At 38.6% G+C, this 18,080-nt stretch overlaps 1 protein-coding gene and 4 non-coding genes across 5 annotated transcripts; 2 read left to right on the forward strand and 3 right to left on the reverse strand.

Annotated features, from left to right (window-relative positions):
- Positions 1-574: 574 nt before the first annotated feature.
- On the reverse strand, positions 575-646 carry trnad-guc (transfer RNA aspartic acid (anticodon GUC)). Its single transcript has one exon. It is a non-coding gene; the product is annotated as a tRNA-Asp (tRNA).
- A 308-nt stretch (positions 647-954) lies between these two features.
- Positions 955-1,036, reverse strand: trnas-aga (transfer RNA serine (anticodon AGA)). The gene has a single exon. It is a non-coding gene; the product is annotated as a tRNA-Ser (tRNA).
- A 1,685-nt stretch (positions 1,037-2,721) lies between these two features.
- LOC117398864 (zinc finger protein 23-like) lies at positions 2,722-6,927 on the forward strand. The gene is made up of 3 exons (XM_033997956.3): positions 2,722-3,419; positions 4,296-4,407; positions 4,895-6,927. Exons 1-3 carry the CDS (start codon positions 2,982-2,984, stop codon positions 5,932-5,934), a joined length of 1,590 nt encoding a protein of 529 aa, XP_033853847.3. The 5' UTR covers positions 2,722-2,981; the 3' UTR covers positions 5,935-6,927.
- A 10,351-nt stretch (positions 6,928-17,278) lies between these two features.
- On the forward strand, positions 17,279-17,366 carry trnay-gua (transfer RNA tyrosine (anticodon GUA)). Its single transcript is given in 2 exon segments — positions 17,279-17,315; positions 17,331-17,366. It is a non-coding gene; the product is annotated as a tRNA-Tyr (tRNA).
- A 340-nt stretch (positions 17,367-17,706) lies between these two features.
- trnad-guc (transfer RNA aspartic acid (anticodon GUC)) lies at positions 17,707-17,778 on the reverse strand. Its single transcript has one exon. It is a non-coding gene; the product is annotated as a tRNA-Asp (tRNA).
- Positions 17,779-18,080: the final 302 nt, after the last annotated feature.

Consider the following 18,080-nt stretch of genomic DNA (forward strand, 5'->3'; position numbering starts at 1 on the left):
TTGATGAAATTCTGGGATCAATAAGTTACTAACAACCAAACGAGCAAGATGGGCTGAATGGCCTCCTCTCGTTTGTAAACTTTCTTATGTTATTCTTATTTTAAGCAATTATGTATCTTATTTCTCACAGCAAAGTACATTTTTTCTATTTATAATGTCTCTTCATTCGATAGCTCAGTTGGTACAGCGGAGGACTGTAGTGGAAAAACACGCACATCCTTAGTTCGCTGGTTTAAAAGACATATATTTTTTTTTTTTTTACAAGATATATGATCACTGTTTTAATACAGTATCTTCAATAGAGAGTCAAGTTGCACTAAATTATACAGCGATTTAAGCCAAGATGGCCGACACAGGAAGACAGTGTCTCAGCTTCCTCCATGTTCGTTTGTTTAAGGTAACAGCGCCCGCAGTGTTAAGTATTGTCTTCTCTTACGACAATACTGAAAAGGGCTCGTTCTGTAATGTTTAGCTTTAGGTATATTTTTGAATACTGGTAACATTTTACTAGACATTCTTGTAAAGTTCTTATGTTATAAATATTGATTAGAAAAATAATAAAACAAAAACGTTTCTCCCCGTCGGGGAATTGAACCCCGGTCTCCCGCGTGACAGGCGGGGATACTGACCACTATACTAACGAGGAGGAGATGTTTAAACTCAATATCGATAGGATTCTGAAGGCGTGTAATTCACTGAATGAATTACACAGCTGTGCGTATGTGTAGAATCGAAACATGCAGCACTGCCCTCTGAAGCTCTCAACACAACTTCTGTGAGATTGTATTTGTTGTGTTGCTTATTGAACAGCAAACGATACTTTCATTGTAACCGTTTTGTTTTCCATTACAGGTCGTAAAATAATTATTAACAATGTATAGCCCAATTCGTTTCAATTTTAAGATTAATCGCAGTACATAAAATTAAATTAAATAAAACATTTAAAAATAGGCACGTTGTCGGCAGGATTCGAACCTGCGCGGGGAGACCCCAATGGATTTCTAGTCCATCGCCTTAACCACTCGGCCACGACAACAATTAAAATAATATTTTCAATATAGCAATGCTGTCGAAACTTCTCTACATTCTACTGTATGTGATTAAAAAATTGTACATGGCGATAAAAAAAGGTGTTGCAAATAAAGTAAAACAACATTTAAAAAAAGGTAAACGCTAACTACACTATGTAACACAATTTTTGTTCCTGGGTAGTAAGTGTTATTTCCTAATTGTTTATGCCTCAAAAGTACAGAAAATGGCTATTATTCCCCACAAACTTTGCTTTTGTGACCAGGACAGTGATATTTTGAAATTTACCTATTTCCAATGAGAAAACGGGCGAATTTGTGTCTTTTCGTTCACACAAAGTCAGAAAAAACAACATATGAATCCAAATTAACATGTATTTATACTAAAGGAATACAAAAATGACTACAAAAGATTTAGAAGTGAGTAGTTTTTCGAGATTTACGATTATACTGTAAATCACTTTCACGAATCAGCCCCCAAATGTAGTCTCCCATCATGTTCTCATTATACTGTCCTTCATTGACAGCTCATCCAGGAGCATCAAAGCCGTGCTGCTCCATAATGGTAACAAGTACCCGTCTCTTCCCCTGGCTCACTCGGTGCACCTCAAAGAGGCTTACAACAGCATCAAGATCTTGCTGGACGCCTTGAAGTATGATGAGTACGGCTGGGACCCCCGGAAGGTGCTGATGTCAGCACTGCACATCAAATTGGGCCTTATGAAACAATTTGTCAGAGCTCCAGATAAGGAGTCGGCAGCCTTCAAGTACCTTCAAGACTTCTTCCCTAAGCTGTCTGAGGCAAAGGTCAAAGCCGGTGTCTTCGTCGGACCAAGAAGATCCTGGAGTGCAATGAATTCCCCAAGAAGCTCACTATTAAGGAGAAAGCGGCTTGGAACAGCTTTGTCGCAGTGGTTCGGGGCTTCCTGGGCAATCACAAGGCTGAAAACTATGTGGAGCTGGTTGAGACTCTGGTGAAGAACTACGGCACAATGGGCTGTAGGATGTCCCTCAAAGTCCATATCCTTGATGCTCATCTTGATAAATTCAAGGAGAACATGGAACGTACTCAGAGGAGCAAGGCGAACGCTTCCACCAGGATATACTGGACTTTGAATGCCGCTACCAAGGACAGTATAACGAGAACATGATGGGAGACTACATTTGGGGGCTGATTCGTGAAAGTGATTTACAGTATAATCGTAAATCTCGAAAAACTACTTACTTCTAAATCTTTTGTAGTCATTTTTGTATTACTTTAGTATAAATACATGTTAATTTGGATTCATATGTTGTTTTTTCTGACTTTATGTGAATGAAAAGACACAAATTCGCCCGTTTTCTCATTGGAAATAGGTAAATTTCAAAATATCACTGTCCTGGTCACAAAAGCAAAGTTTGTAGGGAATAATAGCCATTTTCTGTACTTTTGAGGCATAAGCAATTAGGAAATAACACTTACTACCCAGGAACCAAAAAAAAAAAAAATTGTTACACGGTGCTATTTTCTTAATTTTTTTTTTTCAATTTAATATTGAATTGTAAATTTAGGAAGAAAAACACATACAGTATTACTGAAGGTAAATACATTTTGTCTGGAAACTAGTCCCTAATCCGAGTTCGTTTTAATGAGAAATTATTGCATTTCGTGCGAGTTTCATTAAAACACAACCCTATATAATGATGAGGTACCTGTGGGAGGTATTCGGTAGGCGGCGCCAGCGCTGTAACAGACAGGCTGCTACAATGTTACAGGAGTCTGTACACGGAAGTACACAGTCTCTGTGTCTGGGTGGAGAAACATGGCTACCGCAGTTTGAGAGCTGAACTCGTTCACATGCTGTGCTTAGTGTGATCAACAAAGGCGAGTGTTAAACTTAGACGATTGCTGATATAACTTTTACAGCTGAGACGTCTTCACTTCACCAGAGTATAAACGAACTCAGCGTGTTTATGATACGCGTCTCTGAAACGAAAGAAGAGATGGATATCTGCGCATCCTCCGCGTCTCTCCTTGAGGAAGAACTCGCCTCTGCTATCGAGCCTGCAGTGAAAGCGGCTGTGCTGAGCGTCATGTCTGCGTTAGCAAAGTTCGTGGACAGTAAATGTACAGTTTTCAATCTCAGACTGGACGAAAGAGACCAAGAATTTGAAAGCGTGAGATTGCGATTAGAAATAGCGGAGAGCGAGTTGAAAGCAATGCGGGACGGAGAATACACGAACACTGGCGATAAGAACTTCACACAATCTTTCACAAACACTGAAACACAATACCACGGGAGCGACAGTATTATTGCTCAGGGGCTGCCGGCGCGGGATTTCTCCACTCTTCCAGTTCAGCCAGTCAGGGATTCGGTGCCTGCAGTCCACACCGCACTGAAAAACTCTCAGGTTTTATAAGTTTTATATATATATTTTGTGCGCTTTCAATCTGTATCTTTAGATGATTAGCGCCCTCTGTCTGTTGTCATTAGTCTTGCCTTTTTTAAAAAAATTTCTCTGTAACTTCTTAATTTGTCACCTATAAAATGCTTCTTTTTTTCCGATTTACCTAATGAATTATGATCTTTTCTGTTTCTCGCCTCTCTTCCTCGTTTTCCCTTTTCCTAACAAGCTACTAGCGCTTGGGTCATTTATCCCAACTTCCTCTTCCTTTTCTTTCTTTGTTCTTCAAATCTATCACATGATTAGGGCTCTTCGTTTTCGTTTTTTATTTTTGATGACGTAATGTCCCTTTTAAGTGTTTTGAGGCGACATTGTTTTTTAATTAAACTCTTGTAAAAGTGTTGATTGTGAAATAACATCGCTTTTGTTGTGTTTTTTCTTTTTTCCCGCGAACTTGAATGATAATTAGAGTTTCATAAAAAAAAATAATTAAGAGAACACTTATATAACAGATGAAATAATTTTTGCAACGAGGCACTAGTATTTCAAAATGTGGATTAAAGGAATTTAACTTAGTTCGCTTTTTGGTTTCAGTTTGATTAAAAAAAACAGTTAGCAGTGAAATGGAATGAGTTTTAGTGAAGTTATGGGGGTGAGGGAGTCGGCTCAAAACAAACTTAAAGGGACATTGTCATCAAAAACCGAAAACGAAGAGACATAATGCACAGCAATGTCTGAATTGGTACACTTCTCACATAAACCATTGATATGTTTCTCTAATTTAAGTAAATGAACATTCAGAGTAGATGTCCAATCCTTATCCCATCCAAAGATCTTTCTTCTTTCCTAATTATCACAAATTGCTACCATTAACTCTCCCAGGTTTTAATCCAGGAGGATGGAAGCTATTCCGAGCAGGACCTGCTGATGCAAGGTGATGACTCTGAACACAGAGACCACACAAGCACAGCGGGGTGGAGAAGAGCACTGAAAGGTAAGGACATCATATTTCAATCTATCAGCTCTTTAAATGTATTCAAAGAATGTAATGATCAAGACGTCTCACAAGTGCAGTGGTGGCCCACAATGTTTTATTCATTATTTGTTTATTTAGCAGACGCCTTTATCCAAGGCGACTTGCAGAGATTAGGGTGTGTGAACTATGCATCAGCTGCAGAGTCACTTACAATTACATCTCACCTGAAAGACGGAGCACAAGGAGGTTGTGACTTGCTCAGGATCACACAGGAATTCAGTGATTGAGCTGGGATTTGAACCTTTTGTCCTTTTCTTTAACCACTGCACCACACAGCCTCCACAGTCCCCTGTCGAAATAGTTTGTTCAAGAGTGACAGCTCAGCATCTGAGAGGCCAATTCAGCACTCCTCACATTATAATGACAGGTTACTGGATGTGCAATCTAGAATGAACACAATTTATGATGTAGATTTTACAGTGTTTCACTCTTCTCTCTGACACAGGTCCTGCAGAGAGAAATGCTCTCCCTCATGCTGAGGAAGGGTCAAAGGCAGAATCAGTTCCCATTCAAGAGGAGCTCTTTGACCAGGAATGGTGCAGGAGTCCAGAGCAGGCTACAGAGCTGACATCTATTGAAGCGGAGGAGGAGAAACCTGCATTAGATCCTGTCCACATTAATGAAGAGATCCCTGGAATTGAACCGGTCATCATTAAAGAGGAGGTCCTTGAAATTGAATCTGACCCCATAGAAGAGGGGTGTTCTGACCACTTTGAAAGATTGCAGCAAATTCACATGGGACAGAAACTGCATCTCTGTAATGTGTGTGGGAAGAGTCTCAGTACATCAACAGAGCTGAAAAGACACCAGTGCATTCATACAGGAGAAAGACCGTACTGCTGCACTGAATGTGGAAAGAGATTCAATACTTCTACAGAGCTGAAAAGACACCGTCGATTTCACACAGGGGAGAAGTTACACCATCTTAAAACGCAGCAGCAAATTCACTATGGAAAGAAGCTGTATCACTCTACTGGAGGTGAGAAGAGTTTCACTCAGTTAGGAAACCTGACATTGCATCAGCGAATGCACACAGGAGGGAAGCTGTATCGCTGCACTGACTGCGCAAAGGATTTCAATACAGCAGCAGAGCTCAAAATACACCAGCGATCTCACACAGGAGAGAAACAGTATCGCTGCACCGAGTGTGAGAAGTGTTTCAAACAAGTATCCCGCCTTAAATCCCACCAGCGAATTCACACAGGAGAGAAACCGTATAGCTGTGATTACTGTGGGAAGAGATTCACTCTGTCTACTGACCTGAAAAGACACCAACGAATTCACACCGGAGAGAAACCTTATAGCTGCTCTGATTGTGAGAAGAGTTTCAATCAGTTATCCCACCTTAAAGCCCACCAGCGAATTCACACAGGAGAGAAGCCGTATAGCTGTGATCACTGTGGGAAGAGATTCACTCGGGCAGGAAATCTGGTGTCACACCTCCGAGTTCACAGAGGGAAGCAGTCGACTCACTGCGCTCAATAAGAGAGATGTTATTTTCCACTCCCAGTTGTAAAAGCACACAGTATCCAGACACTTCACTAGGAACAGTAGCACTGTGCCTCCATCACAAGATGACTCAGACTAGTGGAAGCGGAGAGTATATAAGACCCTGAGATGCAATTGGACTTTTAGATCCCTTTGTCAAAATGATCTTGTTTTCTGATCCCTGATTTCTGAGTTATTAAAATGTAAATCCTGGGAAGGACTTGTATGATTTTTTTGCATGGATGTATATTATAGTTTCATGAATACAAGCATCATTTAATTCATACTTACAGAGCCTGTCTGTCAGATTCCTGTAGTTCAGCACTGCAGAGATCAGAAAGCTCAATCACACAAATAAAAGCCCAATTAAAAATTATTATTATTATTATTATTATTATTACTATTATTATTATTACTATTATTATTATTATTGTGCAGTTTCTGAATTCATAGCTAACCATCTCCTCGTTAAAAATTGGGAAAGGTTTTAATGTTCAAGCAGTGTCAGGAGTGCTGTGGTGCCCCATTTTGTTTAGGAATATATAATGATTTGTGTTCGGGCTTTTTTGACATAGTTTTTCACACTCTTGCCCCTTTCTCACTAAATATCTTGGTGTCCCTGAATAGATCATTACTAACAATGCAGAATGACTGTGTGGGACAATTGTTCTTCATTTTACCCAAAAACATGTTTCTGTAATGGTGACAGCCAAGAATACCATCTTGCATAACTCCTTACAATGAAGAAATTGTTCTGTCATTGTTGTATAATGTATTTAAATACAGATATTGCAAACACCTACATTATGCAGTCGTCGAGTCACGGATATGTACCAAATATACCTCAGTGTGGCACGCTCTTGACTGTTTATATTACACATAATAAATAATGTTAACCATAAAGTTCTTATCCATAATATTAGTATTTCTGTTTGTAAATGTTATATGGTATTATAGATTCAAAATAGAATAAAATGGTTTTGCAATACACCTTTGTTTTTAAGACTCAACTTATTTGCAAAAGGGGTGATTTATTTCCATTCAGGGAATCCAAGTGTGACAGCTATTACTTTACAGTAGAAGCTTAAACTACATTTTCATGTCCTGTTTTTGCCCAGGAAGGGAATGGAAAGTGTTCATACATTCTTTATTTTTTCATACTGATATTCTAGAGGGTCATGCAAAAATAACAGCCTTCTGAACTCCAGCACTGCACACCCTCATACACTATGCAGTCTTTAACGTGCTAACAAGTATTGCACCGTTTTGCCCATTACGAAACAGCCGCTGTGTATAAAATAGCAGGCGAGCAGACGCGCAATTATTGTTGTGATATTCTGAATTACAGTGAAGATGTCTGGAGAAGGAAAGGGGGTATTCTAACAATGTAATACAGGCTGTATTGAATATCTCAAAAAAAAAAAAAATTGAATGCTTCTCAGCCCTTAGGCTATGATCAAGTGTGAGTGGTTTTGACGGCTGCATTTATGAGTCATTTGGGGAGAGAAGGCGCAGGACATGACGTCCAAATTCTACCAGTCAGCCGACCCGGCTGGACTAAAGAACACTGCCCGGTTCCATTGGAATGAAGTTGAACTGCCCGAAAGAAGAAACTTTATTTTGCTTGTGATTGTGGATTGCCTGGGAGTTGATATCTCAGAAATTTATTGTCTGCAGAGGAATAATCGAGGAGAGTTCTTTGATGTGACCATGGACTCCAGCTATTCTTTCCAGCACTTGTTGGATAAATGTAATGAGAAGGAAGACAAAGCTCCGAGATCTGACTACAAGGTGGAGTCCCTGGTAAGGCTGAATTTTCATTTTATTACAGTTCACATGCACATCACTCATGTGCCGGACTCTGCTTTGATATCTTTCTTGAAAAAGCATGTGGATATGATTTCTGGTGTACGAAGGCTTAGAGATGATTTGGGCGTTTGGACAGTAAAGAGACAAGTACAGGTCTGCTTCGTCCAGACGCGAGTGGTTTTGATGGTTTTCAACATCCCCCGGCAAGTTTCTCTATCGGAGCAGATAGGGGTTTCCTCTTTTATTCCCGACAACCTCTTTTTTGTAGAAAATGTCAGGGGTTTGGCCACCCTGAGGACAGCTGTGGTCTACAGAGATGTAGAAACTGTTGAGTTGGGGCATGTGACTAGGGACTGTAGGAGGGCAAAGACATGCAACCTCTGTAATAAGGAGGGGCATTTGTATAAGGATTGTCCCGAGAGAAAGCAATCTTACACCGATGTGGCTGCTGCAAGAGAAGAGGAGGAGCAGAGAGAGGTGGAGGGAGACTGTGATTTATGAGGTGGGAAAGATCCTGAGCCCCCTGCCAGACAGCCCTGAGAGGGAGGTGGATAAGGTGGATGGAGAGGAAGAAGTAGTGCTGGAGGTAGACCAGGATACAGGAACAGAGAGTGAGGCAGAGGAGGGAATGGGGTGGGCTCAAGCAGTAGAAAGGAAAGCAAAGAAAGGAAGAAAACAGACAGAGTAGAAGAAATTGAGAAAAGGGTCTTCCTAGACCAGGGCTTAACTGGGGGGATTGAAACCGCTAATAGATTTGAGAGCCTTTCCTAAGATAGTGGAGCAGGGGACAAGGAGGTGCAGCTCTCTGGCCCTGAAGTGGTGGACTCCAGTGGGGGCCTGCCATCATTGTGGAAAAAGAGTCACTTTCAGACAACATTCCGCCCTCCAAACAAACAGCTGCATTGTTGGAGATTGAAGAGACCCCTAGACTTTTGGGATAAAGTATAGAGGGGGATCCTTCGAGATCTCCGCTTCCCCTTAGCCCAAATAGGGAAGGAATAGGTTCTATGCCATCAAATGCAGAGGCCTTTATTGTTGATTCGGAGGAGTCGGGAGGAGAAGGGGTGGATTAAGGGATATGTGAACTCATTTGAAAACCAGAATCATCCCGCGTCACCTGCAGCTCGCTGTCCGCAACGACGAGGAGCTCAACAAGCTGATGGGAGGCATCACCATCGCTCAGGGCGGAGTGTTGCCCAACATCCAGGCCGTGCTGCTGCCCAAGAAAACCGAGAAGCCAGCCAAGAAGTAAATCACTCGGACGCCGCTTATAAGATCTTCTAAAACCCTAAAGGCTCTTTTAAGAGCCACCTACTTTTTCTATGAAAGTGCATCGAATCTGTTTCTTGTATGAACAATACTAAACAGTGACAAATGCAGCAATTACTAGTGTGTCTGTGTGTGGTAGTGCAGCGTTACCATGTATCTGTTTGTAGCGATATCAAGCACAGGCCATTCCACAGCGGTGCTGACATTCACCACATCTATGCCACGTTCCTTAGCAGGAAACACTGCGACACAATAACAATGTACTGGTTTAATTTGTCTTCCACTGACCTACTTTCAAATACACTTCCTGGTGCCCCCGTGCTTATGTTTTTAATGCGGGTATATACACTCAATGTTTCTTCCATAAAACTGTCCAATCAAGGCATTGGTTTTTACGTTGTAAAAAAAATCTGCCATTCTCCGCCTTATTCGTACCTACAGGGGTTGTATCTTACATTAAAGGCTAATGAAACCTCAATCTTATCATGCCCAACAGATACCACGTTAAAAATGAGATACAGTTTAACAATCCGACCTACATCTCACTCCTTTTACATTGCAATCTTAATATCACACATTTACTACTGCTGCTTTTGCATCTCACTCTAAAACAGTCTCACCAACAACACTAGCTTGTTAAAGTGAACAAACAACAATTTCTATGTGGTTACACAGTCAACGTCTTAAAAGCACACACACACATTTTTCTTATATTATGACTCTTAAAATATGTACATCTAGTAATATGGATGAATTCTCTCTCTATTAGTGATGCGTGGACCAAGAAGAAGCGCATGGGAACCCAGGAGCAAGCTGATGTTCTCTAAACCCTATATTCTCATCATTCAGTCTACAACAACATCCAGTGTACTGAATGGGCAGTCAAAGGTCGGTTTTCTCAATTATTTATTTCTTAGCAAACGCCCTTATCCAGAGCGACTTACAACTTTTACAAGATATCACATTATTTTTACATACAATTACCCATTTATACAGTTGGGTTTTTAACTGGAGCAATCTAGGTAAAGTACCTTGCTCAAGGGTACAGCAGCAGTGTCCCCCACCTGGGATTGAACCCACGACCCTCTAGTCAAGAGTCCAGAGCCCTAACCACTACTCCACACTGCTGTGTTATGATGCCCTCACTTAGTTGTATTGTGTGTAGCTATAATTTTCGTCGTCTTTGCACCTTCGGAACCCAATGTTCCGGAAGCTTTTTGGTGATAAAAAGAGGGTTCTGACCCGGAACTGGTTAATGACAGCGCATTATGAATCGGTTCTGATTGTTAAAATATTCTCCTCATATGTCTGTAACTTTTTATGCTGTTTTTTTAAAGCAATTGAATTCATTAAAGTACCATTCTGGGCCGTTGCAGCTTTTATCCCATCCTCCGCCATGTTGGCTGTGATGAACAGTGACCGATCGACAATCAACTAGGCTGCCTGAGCTACACATTTGTAGTTTTTTTCTTTTTTGAGCGTGAAATCACTTTCATAAAGATTTGTAACTGTAGACCGAGTTTCGTGCGTGCGCAGGAAAAAACTGTAAATGTGAAAAGGGAGTCGAGCGCGTGCAGAATACACTCTAAAAAGTAAGGGTTCTTTGAGGGTTCCCCAAGGAACCTTAGGGTTCTATTGCAAGTTTTTTTCTCAGTAAGGGTTCGTTTGGGAACCTCTGGTTTCTCTGTCTAATATAATATTGCAAAGGGTTCATTTTAGAACCCTTTATATCAATACATTGTAAATTGTGCTCTACAATATTGTTGTGCAAACCACAATTTTTAATACACAATATATGATGAGAGAAACAGTCTGTCTTAAAAAGTAAACACCATAAATGGTTATAATTTTGTACATGGTATTGAGAGGAAATCAAAGAGCAGATAATATTTTGCCAAATATTTAACCAGAATTTATAATAGTATATGTATGTATAACATATGCATTGTAGTTTATAGCTTCCATTTGTATCCATCTTGAACAGAACCTTTAATTGGATAAATATGTAGGAAAAACCCATACGACGTTCAACACAATAATAAAACCTCAGGGCAAGAATATATATATATATATATATATATATATATATATATATATATATATATATATATATATATATATATATATATATATATATATACACACACACATTATGCATTCTTAATTTACAATTCAAATTCATTGCAAAAGTTTTAAGGTGTGTTTTTCCACACGATACGTTATTCTTTACATCTTAATCACTTGTAAAACAAAAATCACATTTAACAACACATGTATGAAACACACTAACTAACATGTTCTGATTTGTGTTTATTTATTATATCGCTGGCAAAAAGGCTGTTTGAAATGTTTTTACTACTAAATGTAGAAAAGGCGCGGTCCACGAGGAAATGCCCCAGCAACAGCGGGTGGCCTCTCAACCAATCAGCTGCCAACGCAACCCACAGCGCGATGCAGGTGTTCAACGTTTCTTCGCAGGACGGGAGATCTTCACAACGAGAAGTAACTTTCTGAGAGGCGAGTAAAACCTTTTAATAACGTTAAATATCTACATTTGTGTGAATCAATGAAAAATATCAAATAAAGACGTACAGACAGCTGTAGAACATCCACGAGTAAAATAAAAAAATAGGTTATTTTGCTTTGGTTAATGATGCGGGTCAATGAGAGAATTTCTGAGGTAATGTGTTTTTTTTTATTTTATTATTTATTTATTTATTTATTTATTTATTTTATTACTAAACCTGATGATGATAATCAATTGGCCTGAACTGAGCGAGGAAAAATGAAAATATACTTATGATACGTCTGGGTAGTTCGTTCCCCCCCCCACCCCCCCCCACCCCCAAGGAGTCTAGCCGGTAAAAGAAAGTGTCAAGCTTCATTAATTATTATTGTCACAATAAATCGAGCCAGTAGGTAAGAATACTTTCTGACGTAAAATGTTTCATTAAGGCTATTGTTTAATAACAATTTCTAGGATACATGAGTATTAAGTATGAGGTAAATATAAGATTTGATTCACTGCTACGATTTCTCGGGCAAACTGAAAACAATAATTTGTCACTCATGCAAACTGAAAACAATTTTATTTTATTACTACTGTAAAAAAAAAAAAAAAAAAAAAAAAAAAATACTTCCTGGTAAATGTGTGACAAAGCATTAAATATTGTAGTTTACGGTGTCAATATAGGACAGCGTCTGAAATGGTGCGCATCACGTGAACAGTTCTGTGAGCGTCCTTTCGCGGGCTAGGTTGAAGGCTACCTCGCTTAGGTCCAGCGTGCCTAACAACAGAACATTAACAAAATATTAAACACCAAATCACAGAGCAGACGCACACACACGCACGCACGCACGCACGCACACACACGCACGCACACACACACACACTCCAGTGGCCACGCCTTCCTGCTCGCACGCGTTGCAGTTATGACAGAGCTCTCGCGCGCGCAGCAACACAACATGGACGCTGTATAAACATAAACGTTTACCTGCCGACAAAGACGTAAACACACAAACAGATTTAAAAAGAAAAAGAGACACTACATATTATTTCTAACAGGGTTATTCAGTTACATAATTGAAAAAATTAATGTAATTCTGCATATGAAGTCAATCTGATTCATTGTTATTGGAATACACAAATACTGTACCTCTAATCAGTCTGATCACTTTAGAGGAGTGGCAGTTTCAGTTGCCAACAAACAGCAGATATCTTAAAGTGCAAAGGAAAAAAAGCATTTCAGAAGTGTTTAACAGTGATCCACGAATCTTTCATTTTCGGGAGTACTGTAAGCTTCAGGAAAAGCTAAACAGAATTTCAAGCCATCCTTTTAACTAACAGACAGATATTCTGTCATGAAAAAAGTTTTTCTTTCAAAAACTATTTTACACAACTTTGTACTGTCAATTCAACTGCTGTAGAAAAACATTTATATATGTTTTTTGATTGGCTCACATAGCAGACTTCAGTGACCATTTTGTTTGGGCAGATGCATTATGCTGTATCATGTAAAGCCAGCTGATCCTTTTGCTTGACTGGGCAAGGTGAGTTTGAGCACATGTTCATACAATTCTTTGGCTCTAAGTCTGGGCAAGGTGGGGCTTGATTTATCATGTCAAGCATGTGATCGTTTTGCCTAGACATGGTCCATCTTACCAGTTTAATGTTACCAGGGGCTTAGCTAGAAATAGATTTTTACTGAGGCAAAAATCAAATTTTTGTCCAACACCCCCCCCCCCCCATATCCTGTTCATGTTATGAAGATGAAAGTTATCATCTTGTAAAGCCTGGAGACTATTAGTGCAAACTGCAAAGCGATATGTCGCTAACTATTTTTACATAGTGACCCACCTTAGATGATGTTTGAAATTTCATGGCACATATTTTTTTAAATAAATCTCCCAGCGAAAACAACAACCTAAAATTACCCTATTCACACTGTCAGAAATATGTGATATTAAAAGGACAGGAAGAATAGAACTTAGAAATATGAATCAGTAGATAGGTTTATACCTTCATTGAGAGACATGCGTTTGGTTCACTGCTATTGAAGTTAATGCTGACACTGGTGACACTGATGCTACAACTGGAACTGGTGAGACTGGTGCTGCTACTGCTGGAACTGGTGCTGCTACTGCTGGGACTGGTAAGAGTTGTGCTGCTACTTCTGGAACTGATGTTGACATTGCTGGGACTGGCAGGACTGGTGCTGCTACTGCTGGGATTGGCAAGACTGGTGCTGGAACTGGTAAGACTGGTGCTGGAACTGGTAAGACTGGTGCTGGAACTGCTGAGACTGGTAAGATTGCTGATACTAGTGCTAAGACTGATCGGACTGCTGAGACTGTATGATGCCACAATTAAAAGCTGATTTAGAAGGCTTTACTTTAAATCAGGGTTTGCCAATCCTCCTATGGCCTGATCTATTGAAACGCTGTAACAGTTCCTCCTGGGACATGTCTGGACATAGTAGCAGGGCAAGGCCATTCAGTCTATTTTTACCCATACTGCTGCGAGACCAATCAAACATATCGAAACAATGCACTCAGTTAAACTCTTTCTCATCATGAACAGGGACTGTAAGAATCTGTTTGCTGCGGAAAACACGTACTGTCTATATGCTGTCAGAGAATATTTGGTTTTACACTTGGGGCGGGGCAAAAAACATGCAAGGATTTTTTTGTTTGTTTGTTTGAGAACCAAACCAATACACTTACCATATATAATCATGAACAAAGACAATGTTGAATGAGGCACACTGTCCATGTCACACTCATGCTGGAACGTAGCTGCAGTTTACTTCAGTATCCTGTGCGTGGTTACCACTGAACAAGCTGTTTTAAGATGCCAAAAACCATTAATAAATAAATAAATAAATCACCTGTAATATGCAAATAAAGATGATCACAATATAATGTGAGTAAGAAGCTGCGTCAGCATGCCAATTGCTTTTATTTTTAAAGTACAGTGTAAGTGATTTATTTTTCTGTTTTTTTTTTAAGGACCCTACAACACCCACACCTGTCATTACTATCCGGGGAAACCCCTTCCATCTTGATATAAAAATTGGTCTGAGAATGGATGGACAACATCTACTTGCTGTGGATGCTGTGTGGTCCGGTGGTTAAAGAAAAGGGTTCATAACCAAGCAGTCCCCAGTTCAAATCCCACGTCAGCAAACTGACAGCAAACTCCTTGTGCTCCATCTTTCGGGTGAGACATAATTGTAAGTGACTCTGCAGCTGATGCATAGTTCACACACCCTAGTCTCTGTTAGCCTTGCATAAAGGTGTCTGCTAAATAAACTAATAATAATAACCTGAGGCCCTCACCCAGAGATTTGGGCTTTTTTTTCCTTGTATTTTGTGTACAATATCAAATACTCACAGAGAAAAAACAGCCTAATATTAAATTGAGAAATGTATTTTGGGTACTCAAAAAGATCAGAAAACTCCACCTAGTATAGTGGGAATAGTAAACTTTCTTTTGTCAGAAAAGCAGTAAGGGTGTTGGTTGTGCTATAATAACCACAGGCCCAGGGATTAGCCATTATTATTATTATTATTATTATTATTATTATTATTATTATTATTATTATTATTATTATTATTATTAATAATAATAATAATAATAATAATAATAATAATAATAATAATAATAATAATAATAATAATAATAATTTATTTATTTATTTATTTATTTATTTATTTATTTATTTATTTAATAGCAGACACCCTTACCCAGGGCAACTTACAGTTGTATACAGCTATGCTGATGATAACCAGCTATATCTGTCCCTAAGCAAGGAAATTCTTCTGCCTGGGTGTTATTTGCTACTTGCCTTACAGACATCAAGCATTGGATGTCACAGAATCTCCTAATGTTGAATTCAGATAAAACAGAGGTTATGCTAGTGGGCTCACAGAACAAACTGAAAGGAAATGTGGGATTACATGAGCTCGACCCTTGCAGTCTCTCATCAAAACTTAAACTAGAAATTAAGAGTTTGAGGGTAATCTTTGATCTTGATCTCTCATTTTAGACTCATACTAGGGAAGTTACTAAAGTATATTTTTACTATTTGAGAAATATAGCCAAACTTAGACCAATCCCCCTGTAATGTTGTTGAAGCTGACACCCTGGGCTCCTTCAAGAAGCTGCTTGATGAGATTCTGGGATCAATAAGCTACTAACAACCAAACAAGCAAGATGGGCCGAATGGCCTCCTCTCGTTTGTAAACTTTCTTATGTTCTAATTATTTCAGTATCTGATGCCGAGAGAATAATACATGCCTTTGTTTCATCTAGAATTGATTATTGTAATGCACCTTTTTAAATGGTGATTTTGCTGTTAATTTACAAGGCCCTGAATGGATTAGAACCTCATTATTTGCAGGAGTTACTGACACCATATCTTCCAAACCGCACTCTGAAGTCACAGGATGTGGGGGCTGCTGGTTATTCCTAGGGTGAACAAAACAACACAGGAGGTAGGGCTTTTTCTTGTAGAGCTCCTAAATTCTGGAATGCTCAGCCTTTGTTTATCAGGAAAGCTGGGTCCATTACAGTTTTCAAGTCAATACTAAAAACTCACTTTTATAAAATGGCTCTCTTATCTTAGTAGGTTTTAATGTAACTTTAAAATTGGTGCTTTTGTATTGTGTATACTGTTTAAATCTGTATTTAAATGGACTGAGTGTAGCAGTTATATGTGTGACCTCCTATACAAACGGATTGTGATTTGTTCTTTTTTTCCTTCTATGTACTATACAGTGCTTTGCGATACTTTTGTATAAAAAGTGCTCTATAAATGCAATAAATAAATAAATAAAAATAAATGTGTTAATATTTTTTATAATACTTGTTTTATAAAATACTTGCGACTAAAGTTAGGTTTGTGTTTGTTTTGTTTGTAATTAAATTAATTACATTATGGATGATATATTATGATTAGTTATAATTAATATATTTATATATCTACCTGTTAAGAAATATTGTCAGCCTTTCACTTACTTGTGTATTTGTTATTCTAAGAGTAACGAAACATACAGACCGTTTTATTTGTATGCATTTATTTATGTGTTAGAATTAAAAGTATAACTCCTATACTGTATTTATTTATTTTATTGCTCTACCTGTAATAAAGGGTTTCTATAAAAAAGTATTTTTTTGTTTTTATTGATATTGCAAACTAGTAATTCCTAGTGTGTGCATGCATGTTATTTAACCAGACAAATTATGCAGACACGCATATTATATATATATATATATATATATATATATATATATATATATATATATATATATATATATATATATATATATATATATATATATATATATATATATATAATGCGTGTGAGTTTGTAAATAAACATAAAAGGTTCCAAGTAGAAACTTAAGGTTCTTAAAAGTTCCTTATTTCTAAGGTTCCTCAGGGAACCCCAGTAAAAAGGTTCTTCGAAGCACCTTACAAGGTTCCTCCACAGTATCAACCCCAGGTTTTTTTGTTTTGTTTTTTTCATTTTACGGTTACAAACTGCGTTTCTGCGCGCTCGTATTTTTGAGAGCAATTTCACTCTCAAAAGTGGCGAGCGAGCAGAAAGCAGATTTGTAAGCGTAGACTGAGTTTCGTCAGTGTAAATTACAACCGTAATTGTATTTTTATCCCCAATTTTAGCGTTACAAACTCCGTTTTACAATTACAAACTGCGTTTCTGCGCACACGGATTTTTGATAGCTATATCACACCATATGCCTTCGATAGCTCAGTTGGTAGAGCGGAGGACTGTAGTGGAAAAGCACGGGCATCCTTAGGTCGCTGGTTCAAATCCGGCTCGAAGGACAGAATTTTGTTTTTACTTTATATCAGATCACTGTTTTAACACAGTAGCTTCAATGGAGAATCAAATTGCAATAAATTATACAGCGATTTGAGTCAAGATGACCGACACAGAGAGACTGTTTCTTAGCTTCCTCCATGTTCGTTTGGCTGTCAACGTAACAGCGCCCCCAGTGTTGAGTATTGTCTTCTCTTTACAACAATACTGAAAAGGGCTCGTTCTCTTTTATTTAGCTGTAGGTATATTTCTGAATTGGCTACTGTTATAACATTTTACTAGACATTCTTGTAAATGTCGTATGTTATAAATATTGATTAGAAAAATAAAGAAACAAAAACGTTTCTCCCCGTCGGGGAATTGAACCCCGGTCTCCCGCGTGACAGGCGGGGATACTGACCACTATACTAACGAGGAGGAGATGCCTAAATGCACTATCGATAGGATTCTGAAGGAGTGTAATTCACTGAATGAATTACACAGCTGTGCGTATGTGTAGAATCTAAACATGCAGCACTGCCCTCTGAAGCTCTCAAAACAACTTCTGTGAGATTGTATGTGTTGTGTTGCTTATTGAACAACAAACGATACTTTCATTGAAACCGTTTAGCTTTCCATTACCGACCGTAACATCATTATTAACAATGTATATACAAATTATTTCCAATTCATTAACATTTTTGTAAAATAAAAAAAAATAAAAATGTACGTCGGCAGGA

Source organism: Acipenser ruthenus, chromosome 44 (genome assembly GCF_902713425.1).
Source record: "Acipenser ruthenus chromosome 44, fAciRut3.2 maternal haplotype, whole genome shotgun sequence".
NCBI classification, from domain to species: Eukaryota; Metazoa; Chordata; class Actinopteri; order Acipenseriformes; family Acipenseridae; genus Acipenser; species Acipenser ruthenus.